General features: G+C 43.0%; 1 protein-coding gene across 3 annotated transcripts in view; it reads left to right on the top strand.

Moving 5' to 3' along the window:
* The window catches only part of LOC101135984 (thioredoxin domain-containing protein 11), a 64,107-nt gene that overhangs the window by 28,305 nt on the left and 21,686 nt on the right, over positions 1-14,116 (top strand). The window contains exon 6 of one of the 3 annotated variants that reach the window (XM_004057213.5): positions 11,121-11,201. The exons of the other annotated variants lie outside the window; for them this stretch is intronic. Coding sequence (XP_004057261.5) covers positions 11,121-11,201 — 81 coding nt within the window. The remainder of the gene's footprint in view (positions 1-11,120; positions 11,202-14,116) is intronic. 3 annotated transcript variants of the gene reach the window in all.

Consider the following 14,116-nt stretch of genomic DNA (forward strand, 5'->3'; position numbering starts at 1 on the left):
CATAAAAAGTGCCCTCCTCCAAGCGAAGAAAGCTTTTCTGGAGTATTGTTCTGTCAGATTGGAGATTTTTTTTTTTTTTTTTGAGACGGAGTCTTGCTTTGTCGCCCAGGCTGGAGTGCAGCCGCGCGATCTCGGCTCACTGCAGCCTCCGCCTCCCGGGTTCATGCCATTTTCCTGCCTCACCTTCCCGAGTAGCTGGGACTACAGGCGCCCGCCACCACGCCCGGCTAATGTTTTGTATTTTTTAGTAGAGACGGGGTTTCACCGTTTTCGCCAGCATCGTCTTGATCCCCGACCTCGTGATCCGCCCCCCTCGGCCTCCCAAAGTGCTGGAGTTACAGGCGTGAGCCACCGAGCGCGGCCAGATTGTGAGATTTTATACAGCATCAAAAGATCTTGGCGGGGCACGGTGGCTCACGCCTGTAATCCTAGCACTTTGCGAGACTGAGGCAGGTGGATCTCTTGAGCTCAGGAGTTTGAGACCAACCTTTCGCAACATGGCGAAACCCCGTCTCTACAAAAAATACTAAAAATTAGCCTGTAGTGGCAGCTACTTAGGGGCTGAGGTGGGAGGATGGTTTGAACCTAGGAAGTCAGGGCTGCAGTGAGCTGAGATCATGCCACTGCTTTCTGGCCTGGGTGACGAAAGTGAGACCTTGTCTCAAAAAAAAAAAAAATCTGAAGGATAGGGTTTTCTTGCTCAGTATGGGACATTTTAAAAGGCATTGAAAAAACAAGGGACTGACAAGCAAGGATGGCTTGGAGATTGCTTTATTTTCTCAGGTTTTTGGGCCTAACTCTTGGGTCTTTGGACCAGACATTGAGTTTAACAGTTCTCGGCAAATGGAATGGGTTCTAGGATCGTTTTTTTTTTCTTGGGTAATTTCATTTGTTGTCACTATACTCACTCATGGGGGAGACCTTTTTCTAACTATCTGCCTGCATTGAGACCCTTCTGGGTACTGACTAATATAGATTAGAATAAACATATTAAAAATTCCATACTTTGGGCCGGGCGCTGTGGCTCATACCTGTAATCCCAGCACTTTGGGAGGCCAAGGCGGACTGATCACCTGAGGTAGGGGTTTTAGACCAGTCTGACCAACACGGAGAAACCCGATGTTTACTAAAAATACAAAAATAGGCAGGCATGGTGGTGCATGCCTGTAATCCTAGCTGCTTGGGAGGCTGAGACAGGAGAATCGCTTGAACCTGGGAGGTGGAGGTTGCAGTGAGCCAAAATCATGCCATTGCACTCTAGTCTAGGCAACAAGAGCAAAACTCTGTCTCAAAAAAAAGGAAAAAAAATTCCATACTTTATGTCCCCACACCTAAAACTGACTGTTTAACTCAGTTGACATTATTTTAGCAAAGGAATCCTTGTATATTTTGTGAGAGATGCTTTTTTTTTTTTTTTTTTTTTTTGAGACGGAGTCTCGCTCTGTCACCCAGCCTGGAGTGCAGTGGCGCGATCTCCGCTCACTGCAAGCTCCGCCTCCTGGGTTCACGCCATTCTCCTGCCTCAGCCTCCCGAGTAGCTGGGACTACAGGCGCCCGCCACCACGCCCGGCTAATTTTTTGGTATTTTTAGTAGAGACGGGGTTTCACCATGTTAGCCAGGATGGTCTCGATCTCCTGACCTCATGATCCGCCCGCCTCGGCCTCCCAAAGTGCTGGGATTACAGGCGTGAGCCACCGCGCCCGGCCGAGAGATGCTTTTATTTCCATTATGATTTCTTTTTTTTTTTTTTGAGACAGAGTCTCACTCTGTGCCCAGGCTGGAGTGCACAATCATGGCTCACTGCAGCCTCAACCTCCCCAGGCTCAGGTGATCCTCCTACCTCAGCCCCCCAAGGAGCTGGGACTACAGGCATGCACCACCATGCCTGGCAACCTGGCAATTTTTTTTTTTTTTTTTCCTGAGACAGAGTTTCACTCTTGTTGCCCAGGCTGGAGTGCAATGGCACGATCTTGGCTCACCGCAACCTCCGCCTCCTGGGTTCAAGCGATTCTTCTGCCTCCCAAGTAGCTGGGATTTATAGGCATGCACCACCATGCCCAACTGATTTCTCTGTGTGTGTGTGTGTGTGTGTGTGTGTGTGTCTGTTTTAAGTAGAAATGGGGTTTCTCCATGTTGGTCAGGCTGGTCTTGAACTCCCGACCTCAGGTGATCCAACCACCTCAGCCTCCCAAAGGGCTGGGATTACAGGCATCCACCACTCCTGGCCAAATTTTTCTATTTTTTTTGTAGAGATGTAGTTTCACCATGTTGTCCTGGCTGATCTTGAACTCCTGGGTTCAAGCAGTCCAGCCACCTCAGCCTCCAGAAGTGCTGTGGTTAAAGGGGTGAGCCGCTGTGCCCCACAATGACTTATTTCTTAAGTCTTATAAATAAGAACTAAGGCCAGAAAAGATCCTCTCAGCACGCGAGGTTAGAATCAGAAGTACGATTTCTTATTAAATAATTCAACAACCATTTGAGGATCTGGTATGTGATATAGCTATAATGATGAATGTACCTCATTTCCTGCCATCAGCAGGAGCCACCAGCCAGTGTGGCCAAGAAGTAGGGTTGCTCACAATGAGAATTTAGTGATGGGTCTGTGACAGCCTTCCTTAGGTAGAGACGGGAAGATGGCTCAGTGGAGATGGGTGCTGGGGGTGGGAGGCTCAGCCTGCAGCTAAGTATGGAAGAAACCGCATGCAGAGTGGAAGGTTGATGGGGCTGGGGAAAGCAACAAGTGTGTCCATTTGTGCCTTGGCTTCAGGAAGCTCAGAGCCAAATTTAGTGTTCATTCAGAGAGATTTTGATCCCTCGATCCCAGGTATTTGAAAAATTGCACCTTCACTTTCTAATTATGTAGTGATATTTTCTACCCTTTTAAATTGACTCTTTTAGAGTATTGGTGTGGGTGTTGATCCTATTTCTCCAAGTTTGTTTTTTTCATGTTTGGAAGTTGATAAGACTCCTAGATAAAGAACTAGAAGCATTACAATCTTAGAAAATAATCTTAGGGATCACATAATAAAGTCACAAACTTACAGTCAAACAGCTCCGTGCAGACAAGCCCAGTTCTGGTCTGTCCTTGGCCATCTTTTATATACAGTTGAACCAGATAAGCTGATACTTGACTGAGCACTTCCATGAGCCAGGCACTTTACCTGAATGACACAGTCTTCACTGTCACCCTTTGAAGTAGGAAGTGTTTATTCCAGTTTCACAGATGGAGAAACTGAAGCTCTGAGGGGTTGCTAACTGGCTCAGGGTTAGTGTGGTAGGCAGGGCTCATAAGGGCTCCTTAAAAAGCTCTGCTTCTTACTCAGTAGAACCTGCGAATAGGTTATATACATGGCAAGGGGGAATTAAGGTAGCAAATAGAATTCGATTGCTAATCAGCTGACACTGAGGTTATCCTGTGTTACTGGGGTGGGCTCAGTGTAATCAGAAGGATTCTTAAGAATCAAAATTGGAGGCAAAATAGCAGAGTGTAATGTGAGACGGACAGTCTGGTTGTCACTGGCTTTGAAGGAGGAAAGGGCCACAAACCAAGGGATGTGGGTAACCTCTGGAGCTGGAAAAGTCAAGAATTCTCCCCCAGAGCCTCCCAAAGGAACGTGACTTGCTAACAGGCCAGGGTTGATTTTAGCCTAGTGAGACTCATTTTGGACTTTTGACATCCAGAACTTTAAAATACATCTGTGTGTCTGCCATTATTTGTTACAGCAACAACACGAAGCCAGTACCATCACATGCCAGTAAATACAGGAGCTAAGATGAGAACCCTGGTGCAGAGCTCACTCACTCCACCCTTACTCTGTTTTCTCTGCAGCTCCTCTGCTCTACTGAGGTGCAGCAGGTGATATGATATGGTGATTCCCTCTTGGCTTTGCCTGTGATACTGCTTTAAATGTAATGTTTTTCCCTGGCTAATGTCTGCCTTCCTAATTTTTCAAGGCCTAGGGGAAGTTCTATAGATTAATAACTCTTGACTATCTAGCATGACGTCCGGCACACTGGACGTCCTGTGATTTTCATCACTCCAGCTTCTTTCTTGGAGCTGCTGTTGCACTAATAGACAATAGGCTATGTCTTCCGCTTAGCAGCCTGTCTTGGTTTCTAGTTTTCCCTGGGCTTTAGTGGTATCTTCCTAACAATAAGCATAGATAGACAGGGGCCAATGAGTCCTGAAGTCATTTTATTTTATTTAATGTTTATTTATTTATTTGACAGGGTCTCACTCTGTTGCCCAAGCTAGAGTGCAGTGGCACAGTCACGGCTCATTGCAGCTTCAAACTCCCGAGGCTCAGGTGATCTTCCTGCAGGCTCACGCCATCACACCCAGCTAATTTTTGTAGAGATGAGGTTTTGCCATGTTGCCTAGGCTGCTCTTGAATTCCTGGGCTCAAGCAGTCCACCCACCTTGGCCTCCCAAAGTGCTGGGATTACAGGCATGAGCCACTGCGCCTGGCTCTGTAGTCATTTTAATAGCAAGTATCCTGGTATAATCATGGCCCAGCGGCCTTTTCTCACTGGCCTTCAGGTTTCAGGTTCCCCATCTGTTAAATAAGGGAGCTTTGCCCTAGTTATCTGTAAGGGACACTTCATCTTGAAAATGCAATGGCCCTTGGCCTATTTTTGTAGGCCTGGGAGCTAAGGATGTTTTTTCCATTTTTAAAGCATTGTTTGGAGGGGAAAAAGAGAACATGTGACAGAGACCTCATCTAGCTGACTCCTGTGTTAGACCTTAAGAACAGCCTGAAATGGGGTGGAGGAGGTTTCTCAGTGGATATATTTAGTTTGCAGAGTCCTTCCTTCCCCTGAGGGCTGCCAAAAAAAAAAAAAAAATTAATTGAAGTGCATACAAGGGAAGTTTTTCAATTGATCATTTTATTTTTTCTTTTGAGATGGAGTCTCGCTCTGTCACTGAGTCTAGAGTGCAGTGGTGTGATCTTGGCTTGCTGCAGTCTCTGCCTCCCGGGTTCAAGCGGTTCTCCTGCCTCAGCCTCCCGAGTAGCTGGGATTACAGGCATGTACCACCACGTCTGTCTAATGTTTGTACTTCTAGTAGAGACGGGGTTTCACCGTGGTGGTGTGAGCCACTGTGCCTGGCCTGAATAGATCATTTTAATATGGTGCTTTAGACTTACTAAATGAGAACAATTGGTGTGAGGGTGTTTATTTTACTGTCAGGTTGAGTATATGTAACAATGCGTATTTAGTATTACAGTTTATTTTCTCCTAAAATCATGTACTTGGAACTACATTTCTCTTTCCTTCCTACCTAGCTCACATATAGAAAGAATCACAGTTGCCAGGCGCGGTGCCTCACTCCTGTAATCCCAGCACTTTGGGAGGCTGAAGTGGGCAGATCACGAGGTCAGGAGTTCAAGACCAGCCTGACCAATATAGTGAAACCCTGTCTCTACTAAAAATACAAAAAATTAGCTAGGCATGGTGGTGGTGTAATCTCAGCTACTCGGGAGGCTGAGGCAGGAGAATTACTTGAACCTGGGAGGCAGAGGTTGCAGTGAGCTGAGATCACGCCATTGCGCTCCAGGCCTGGGCGACAGTGCGAGACTCTGTCTCAAAAAAAAAAAAAAAAAAAAAGAATCACAGCTTATAAGTTACGTGTTAGTTTAGTAATATCTTGGCAAACACCACAATGTATCTGTGATGTCCAAATGCCAGATTTTTTTTCTAGATAATTGCTTTGTGCTTTATATTAAGAAGTTTGAAACTATGCACATTTCACTGTCTCATTTCTAGGGGGAAAATGCAAGTAATGATAGTTTATACATTGAAAACAAGCATTTCTGTAGTGTTACATTTCTTCGAAGGTTTTTTCATTTTAATGGACACTTTATTCGAAATATATAACATCACCAGGAAATGGTTATGAAGAACTTGAAAAGTGAATCACTATGTTAAATATTAAAATTAGAGGGGTTGTTTTAATCCCTTTTTTCTATAATCCTATTTTTCTCCTTTTTCTGACTTTGGAAAGAAGAGTGGGAAAGTAGAAGTTAAAATTAACAGACTAAAATGAGAATTGTTTCCCAACAGATGGAAGGTACTATGATACAGGTTTGCCTTTTGGGATATCACTATTTTCAGTTTAAAGAAATGAGAAGAATTTCCCCATGGAGTAAATGACTTCTTAGCCATGATGATTAAATGCCATGTGACTTAATCCAGTGGTATTTTGTTTTGAAGTATATGTTGGTTTGTTAGCAGTTACCTTTATGAGCATTTTTCTTGACCCGATATTCCATTTTGTTCCATGATGCCTTAGAGATGAGCTCATGCAGAAGTGTCCATGATAGCAGATGACCTTCCCTAATGTAAGGAATTCCACATTGTTCAGACCTGGAGTTTCTGTCTGTTCTTTCAGTGTATCCTTGGGTACTTTGTAGTACACCAAGTGCTATTTACTATAGGCCTCTGAGAGAGAATTAATTTCAGAAGCTCAGGCTAGAGTCATAGGTCTAGAGCCCCACTTTTTCCTTTTTGAAGAAGAGGGGACACGTTCTTAAACATAGTTATTCTTTGCTGTTGGATGGATTTTCATGAAAAAAATTCAAGAAACATTCTCATGTGATCTTACCAGATAAGTGCCAATTATTAAGACTTGCTGGCTGCTGGATTTATCATCTCAGGCTAATTTTCTTCCTGAGATAAATGAATCTTGCTTTTTCATCATTACCACTCTGGCATAATCTAATGGAAATACAATATGAACCACATAGCTAATTTAAAATTTTCTTTTTTTAAGTTTGTTTTTTGAGACAGGATCTCATATTGTTGTCCAGGCTGGAGTGCAGTGGTGCAATTATAGCTCACTGCGGCCTTGACCTCCTGGGCTCAAGCATTCCTCCTGCATCAGCCTCCCAAGTAGCTAGGACTATAGGCTTACATCATCACGCTCAGCGAATTTTTTAGAATTTTTTTAGAGCTAGGGTCTCACTCTCTTGCCCAGGCTGGTCTTGAACTCCTGGCCTCAAGTGATCCTCCTGCCTCAGCCTCTCAAAACTGTTGAGATTATAGATGTGAGCTACCATACCCAGCCTAATTTAAACTTTTCTAGTAGCTACACTAAAAATTAAAAAGAAGCAGGTGAGGCTGGGTGCGGTGGTTCAGGTCTGTAATCCCAACACTTTGGGAGGCTGAGGCAGGCAGATCACTTGAGGTCAGGAGTTCGAGACCAGCCTTGCCAACATGGTGAAACTCTGTCTCTACTAAAAATACAAAAATTAGCCGGGCATGGTGGTGCACTCCTGCAATCCTAGCTACTCAGGAGGCTGAGGCAGGAGAATCGCTTGAACCTGGGAGGTGGCGGTTGCAGTGAGCCAAGATTGGGCCACTTTACTGCAGGCTGGGTGACAAAGTGAGACTCTGTCTTTAAAAAAAAAAAAATTGGGAACAATAAAAGAAACAGGTGAAATTAATATTTAACCCAGTGTATCCAAATTATTTCAACATATAATCAGTATAAAAATCATGGAGATTTTTTTTTTTCACCTCCCACATTAAAGTGATTCTCCTGCCTCAGCCTCCCAAATAGCTGGGACTACAGGCGCCTGCCACTAAGCCTGGCTAATTTTTAGTAGAGATGGGGATTCACCAGGTTGGCCAGGCTGGTCTCGAGCTCCTGACCTCAGGTGATCCACCCACCTTGGCCTCCCAAAGTGCTGGGGTTACAGGTGTGAGCCACCGCATCCAGCCCTAAACTGACATTTTAATATTTAAAATTAAATTTAAGTCATATGATACTAAACTAAAATACAGTTTTCCCTTGGTATAGATTGGGGATTAGTTCTAGGATCCCCAAATATACCAGAATTTGCATACTGAAGTCCCACAGTTGGCCCTTCAGAACCTGCCTGTATGAAAATTGGCTCTCCATATAGGTGGGTTTTAAATTCTGCAAATACTGTATTTTGGATCTGTGTTTCGTTAAAAAAAATCTGCATGTAAGTGGACCCACGCAGTTCAAACCCATGTTGTTCAAGGTTCAGCTGTAGTCATATATTAAAACGTTGTCCAAAACCAAAAAGCTTTTATCCAAACTAGAGGAGAGTGAGCCAGCTGAATGTGAGTGGAAACCAGATGGAGTTTCAGGTCTTTCAGGAACCCTTGGTAGCTGTCATGAGGTGAATGGTGATAGCGGTGCATGGGAGGCACAAGAAGGGCAGCCAAAGCTATACTTGGGGAGGATGTGGGAAGCAAGAGAGGAGCATTCTGTTAGGGGCAGAGAAGAATCCCACACTCACTAGAGATGACCAGGAGTAAACCTGCCTGCCTGCCAAAAGTAGGCAAGATTTCATGAGTCAAAGCGCAAGACCATTTCTGCTCAAAGCACGGCAAACAATATTATTATCAGCATAATAGTGCTGGTTCCCCAGCCCATGCCCATGGGAGATGTGCTGTGGTGGGTCTAGATGGTGCCTGTGTGCACAGCCTTGAAGCTGACGATCACAGGGCCCAGGGCTCAGCACCCTCTGTAGCAAGCAGCCAAGGAGCACCCTCCCTCCCTGAGGAGTGAGTGGCGCCAAGAGACATGCTGGCTGTGGTCACCTTGACCTTCTTAGCCACCTGCATGAGCAGCTGTGGAAACTGCTTAGTAACTAATTCTTTACCCAGATGTTCCTTCAGGATTTCATTACATCTTGCAGTGATCATTGACACCAATTGTCACTGTATGGTTAACAGAGATCTTGAACTGGCCAATTACCAGGCTAATGGAGAATTTTTTTTTAATCGAATGGGATACTGCAGTTTTTAGACCTTTTTGAGTAGAGGAGGGGAGAGTATGAGTCTTAGTTTATTTTTAATTGTCCAACAAATTCCAAGTTCTTAATTAAAATATTGAAACTTCATTACTTTTAGGACAAAATAATTCATTTTATAAATGACTAAGACTTCTATCGTAGAAAGCCCTGGAGCTCTGCTTATCAGAAAACACTCTGGATAAGGAGATGTGACATGCTGGTTTTTTGTGTCATCTTTACGCTATAAACTTCCTCTGCTAATCCAAGTATTCTTTGTTCACGTGAGACTGCAAATTTAAGCTGCTGCTTCTAGCAAGATTTCCACCATATGCTAGAACTTAAATAGAAGTGTGATTTTTGTACATTTATGTTATGTGTGAAAAATAAAGTTTTGAAATTATAATATGTTTGAGCATGTTAGAATTTGTTCTGTGTGGGCAGACTGTCCATTCTTATTAATGCAGTTAAACAGGTTTTTGAATGGCCCCTTTTAACTTTTGGGTCAGGCTGTCACTTCTTATTTCTCTGCTCTAATAAATCACGATGGTGACTTTGGCAGGCTATCAAATGAATTTCCTTACTGGCTGCTTTTCCTTCTCTTCTTTTAACTGTGACTGTCCTCCAAGATCGGCTGCTTCTGGAGAGTGGTGTTTTGGTCCTACTAAATCATGTCCTCTCTTTGGTCTGTTTCTTCTGACAGCTTTGGGATCTGGACTTATATGCCATGCCCTTTAAACAAAGTTTTTAAAAATCTTCAACTAATTCTATACTTAGAGAAAAGTTGCAAAAATAAAACAGAGAGTTCCATAATTGCCTGTCTTTAGCCAGTTTCCCCCATTGTTAACATCTTACATAACCAATTGTTAGGTGGTTTTGTACAAACTAAGAAGTCAATATTAGAGTTGGGTGTGGTGGCTCACACCTGTAATCCCAGCACTTTGGGAGGCTGAGGCCAGGTGGATCACTTGAGGTTAGGAGATCGAGACCATCCTGGCCAACATGGTGAAACCTTGTCTCTACTAAAAATACAGAAAAATTAGCTGGACATGGGGTTGCATGCCTGTAATCCCAGCTACTCGGGAGGCTGAGGCAGGAGAATCACTTAAGGTTGTAGTGAGCCGAGATGCGCCACTGTACTCCAGCCTGGGCAACAGAACAAGAATCTGTCTCAAAAAAAAAAAAAGAAAGAAAGAAAAAGAAATTAACATTGGTTCGGTCCTATTCACTAAACTGCAGACCTCATTTGAATTGTCTCCATGTTTCAACTAGTGTCTGTTTTTGTTTCAGGATCCAGTCTGGGATCCCATATCGCAATGAGTTGGTTTTTTCTCAGTTTCCTTCAACCTATGACAAATCCTCTGTCTTTCCTTGTCCTTTATAACCTTGACACTTATGAAGAATACTTCTCAGGTATTTTGTAGAAAATTGCTCAATTTTGTCTGTTTTCTTGTGACTGGAATAGGTCATGTCTTTTGACAGCAATACCATAGAAATAGGTCCTTCTCAGCACTTCTTATCAGGGGGTTCATATGATGTCAGTGTGTCTCCTACTGGTGACATTAACTTTGATCACTTGGTTAAAGTAGTGTCTGCTGTGTTTCTCCACTGAAAAGTTACTATCTCTTCCTTTGTAATTAATAAATAAATACCTTGGGGGAAGATCATTTGACACTATGTAAATATATCCTCAAACTTTTGCTCATGAATTTTAGCCTCCATCAGTGGATCTTGCCTGCAACAACTACTCTGGTGTTCAAATGGTTATTTTCTGTTTCTTTCATTCTTTTTTCATTATTAGTGGAATTCTCCCGCAAAGAAGAGCTGACTGTTCTCGTTAATATTATTATGGAGTCATGGGTATTTATCTTACTCTGTGTACTGTCATTGTTTATTTTGTTGCTCAAATTGTTCCAACTTTGGCTACTAGGAGGGCTTCAGCTTGGCTCCTGGGTGCTTTGGACAAACCCCCATCCTTTTATGAGCACTTCTTTACTTCATTTATTTTTTTTGAGATGGAGTTTCACTCTTGTCACCCAGGCTGGAGTGCAATGGCGAAATCTCGGCTCACTGCAACCTGCACCTCCCGGGTTCAAGCAATTCTGCCACCTCAGCCTCCCAGATAGCTGGAATTACAGGTGCATGCCACCACATCCGGCTAATTCTTGTATTTTTAGTAGAGATGGGGTTTCACTATGTTGGCCAGGCTGGTCTCAAACTCGTGACCTCAGGTGATCCACCTGCCTTGGCCTCCCAAAGTGCTGGGATTACAGGTGTGAGCCACCATGCCCAGCCCACTTCTTTACTTCTGATACAAGATATTTCAGGCTTATCTTGTACTTTCTTCACCCCAGCTCTGGAATCAACCTCTTCTCCAAGGGCCCTGGTTTCTTTTACTGGAGAATGGCATTTAGAAACCAAGATCTACGTGCTAGGTATGCTCTTTGGTATTAGGATGTCATTACTTCTAGGTCTTCTCAGTAGATAGAACTAGGAAGTGTATTATACCCACACATGTGCATATATCTGTATTTCTCTATCCATCCCCTCTCTCTCCCTTTGTGTGTGTGTGTGTGTGTGTGTGTGTGTGTGTGTGTATCAAAAGCCTTAAGTTTATACTCATTCTCTCTGATTTCAATTTAACATCACAGGGTTTATTTTAGCCTCCTCTTATTAATATATAACTTCTTACTGCAACAGTGAGAGTCCTGGCTGTAATTATGTATAATGTATTTACCACAAAGAAGTAAATAAGTTCATAGTTTCAGAATTGCTAACTTATACCTCTTTAAGAAACACATTTACTACCTAGATTTACAGCATTTATGTACAGTTCTTTTTGCCTTTAGTTTTACAGCATCCAGTCAAGATACTGTTTTCCAGTTACTTAGGTTAGTTCTTTCTTCCTATCCCATTCACCATGGTGTTACCCGTTTGCAATAGTTAGAGTTATTTGTACGTGCTGTATTCCACGTTGGGTTTGCCACATCTCGCTTGGTTTTAACTAATTGTTTAATTTTGGAGTGTGTGAAGGGTGTGTGATACATCACTGTGGCCCTAGGAGTCAGATACAAAAAGGCCTACTCAGTGCCAGGCCTCCTCAGCCCTGCATTCCCGTTTCCAGTCCCCTTTCCCCAGCCTGGCTTATTTGTCCTGTATTTCTTTTGTTTTGTGCCATTTTAAACTCATCAGATTTGTATGAAAAAGTATTGACTCTGGCAGTATGGACATATTCACTCCCACCTCATCCTTGTCGGCCACTCCTTACCTGAGGGAGAGAGGACCACACCACTGAAAGGTGGGGTCATGGGATAAAACTAGCAACTTTATGGGTTTAACACCTCAGTATTTTTATATCTTAGCTACTTGTGTATAATTTGGTAATATTTGATGTTTAACTGTTTTAAAAAAAAAATTATATATTTACTTTGGAGACAGAGTCTCACTCTGTTGCCCAGGCTGGAGTGCAGTGGCACGATCTTGGGATCTCAGCTCACGGCAACCTCTGCCTCCTGGGTTCAAGTGATTCTCCTGCCTCAGCCTCCCAAGTAGCTGGGATTACAGGTGCCCACCACAACACACCCAGCTAATTTTTATATTTTTAGTAGAGACAGGGTTTCACCATGTTGGCCAGGCTGGTCTTGAACTTCTGAGCTCAGGCAATCCACCCACCTCGGCCTCCCAAAGTGCTAAGATTAAGAGCATGAGCCACTGCGCCTGGCCTATAGTTTAACTGATGTTTTATTTAGCATGTGCTAATAAAGCAAAAAGGGGATAGGAAAGAATGTACCTTTTTCTGCAGTATCTTATTCATCCTCCTTTAACAGTAAATACTTTATAATCACACAAATATTATACTCCATGAAAAAAAATGAAAGCTTCACACATAAGGATAAGGTCCCTGTTGATGTTCGTTCTCCAACATCAAACCACTTTTATTATCCTTTTAGATTCTTTATACATTTCTAAACATATATGCCTGTAGGGGAAAAAACATATATATATATACACATACATACATACACACACACACACACACACATACACACACATAACTTTTATAAGTGTGAGTTCTTTTTTTTTTTTTGTTAACATCAAAAGTCTACTCTTTCAGCCTCTGTTTGTGGTGTATAGTCCTGCCTCATTGTTTTTAACATTTGCAGAATGTTTCTTGGTGAATATCCTTGCATGTGACTCCTAACAAACATGTGGATGCTTAGCAGTGGAAATCCCAGCTGTGTCCATTCTTGTAGTCGGTACAGCAGCTGCTTTCCTGAGTGACTGTGCCGTTTTGCCTTTTTCCACCAGCATCACATCAAATACTCATTTCTTTACTTTCATCAATACTTGATGTTTCCTTTGTCTTAAATTCTGGGCAATTTGAGGGTCAAAAGTAGTCTTTTGTTTTAATTTGCTTCCTTTCGGGATAGTGAGGTTGAGTTTATTTCCAGTAATTATTAGCCATGTATACACATTTCCTTTTCTGTGGTTTGTCCATGTTAACAGTTTTCCTTTTCTTGTTGATTTGTATAAGTCTTTATATATGCTAGATTTGTTCATTTAATAAATATTTTTTGACCTCTTAACTATACACCCCGGCACTTCTGTAGGTGCTGGGATACTAGCATGAAACAAAGTCTCTAATTTCACAGAAATTACAGTCAGAAGAGGAAATTGGGCCGAGTGTGGTGGCTCACACCTGTAATTCTGGCACTTTGGGAGGCAGAGGCAGGCAGATCACTTGAGGTCAGGAGTTCGAGACTGGCCTGGCCAACATGATGAAACCCCGTCTCTACTAAAAATACAAAAATTAGCTGGGTGTGGTGGCACACGCCTGTAATTGCAGCTACTTGGGAGGCTGAAGCAGGAGAATTGCTTGAGCCCACGAGACAGAGGTTGTAGTGAGCTGATATCGCACCACTGCACTCCAACCTGGGCCACAGAGCGAGACTCCATCTCAAAAAAAAAAAAAAAAAAAAAAAAAGAGGACATTGGACCAAAGGAAATCTAAATAAATGAATGAGATTGTACAGATGTTAATAAGTGCTATAAAAAATAGGGTAATTGGTAAAGAGAGTACCTGAATGGGTCAGGAGCCCAGTTTCCCTTTGTAAACTCTCTCCCCTGAGTATTAGCTGTTAGGTGGGGTGGTCAAGGAAGGCTTCTCACAGAAAGTAGGAGCTGAGATGAGTAATGACAAGGAACCAGCCACAAGAAGTGTCCAGACGAAGAGAACAGCATGTGCCTCAGCCTGTGATCGAGGGGGACAGGTCAGACCATCATAGGTGGACACAGGGGACTCCTCAGCACAAGTGATTGTCAGAGACGTTACTTAGAGACATCCTCTCAG

Source organism: Gorilla gorilla, chromosome 18 (assembly GCF_029281585.2).
Source record: "Gorilla gorilla gorilla isolate KB3781 chromosome 18, NHGRI_mGorGor1-v2.1_pri, whole genome shotgun sequence".
Classification (NCBI taxonomy): domain Eukaryota; kingdom Metazoa; phylum Chordata; class Mammalia; order Primates; family Hominidae; genus Gorilla; species Gorilla gorilla.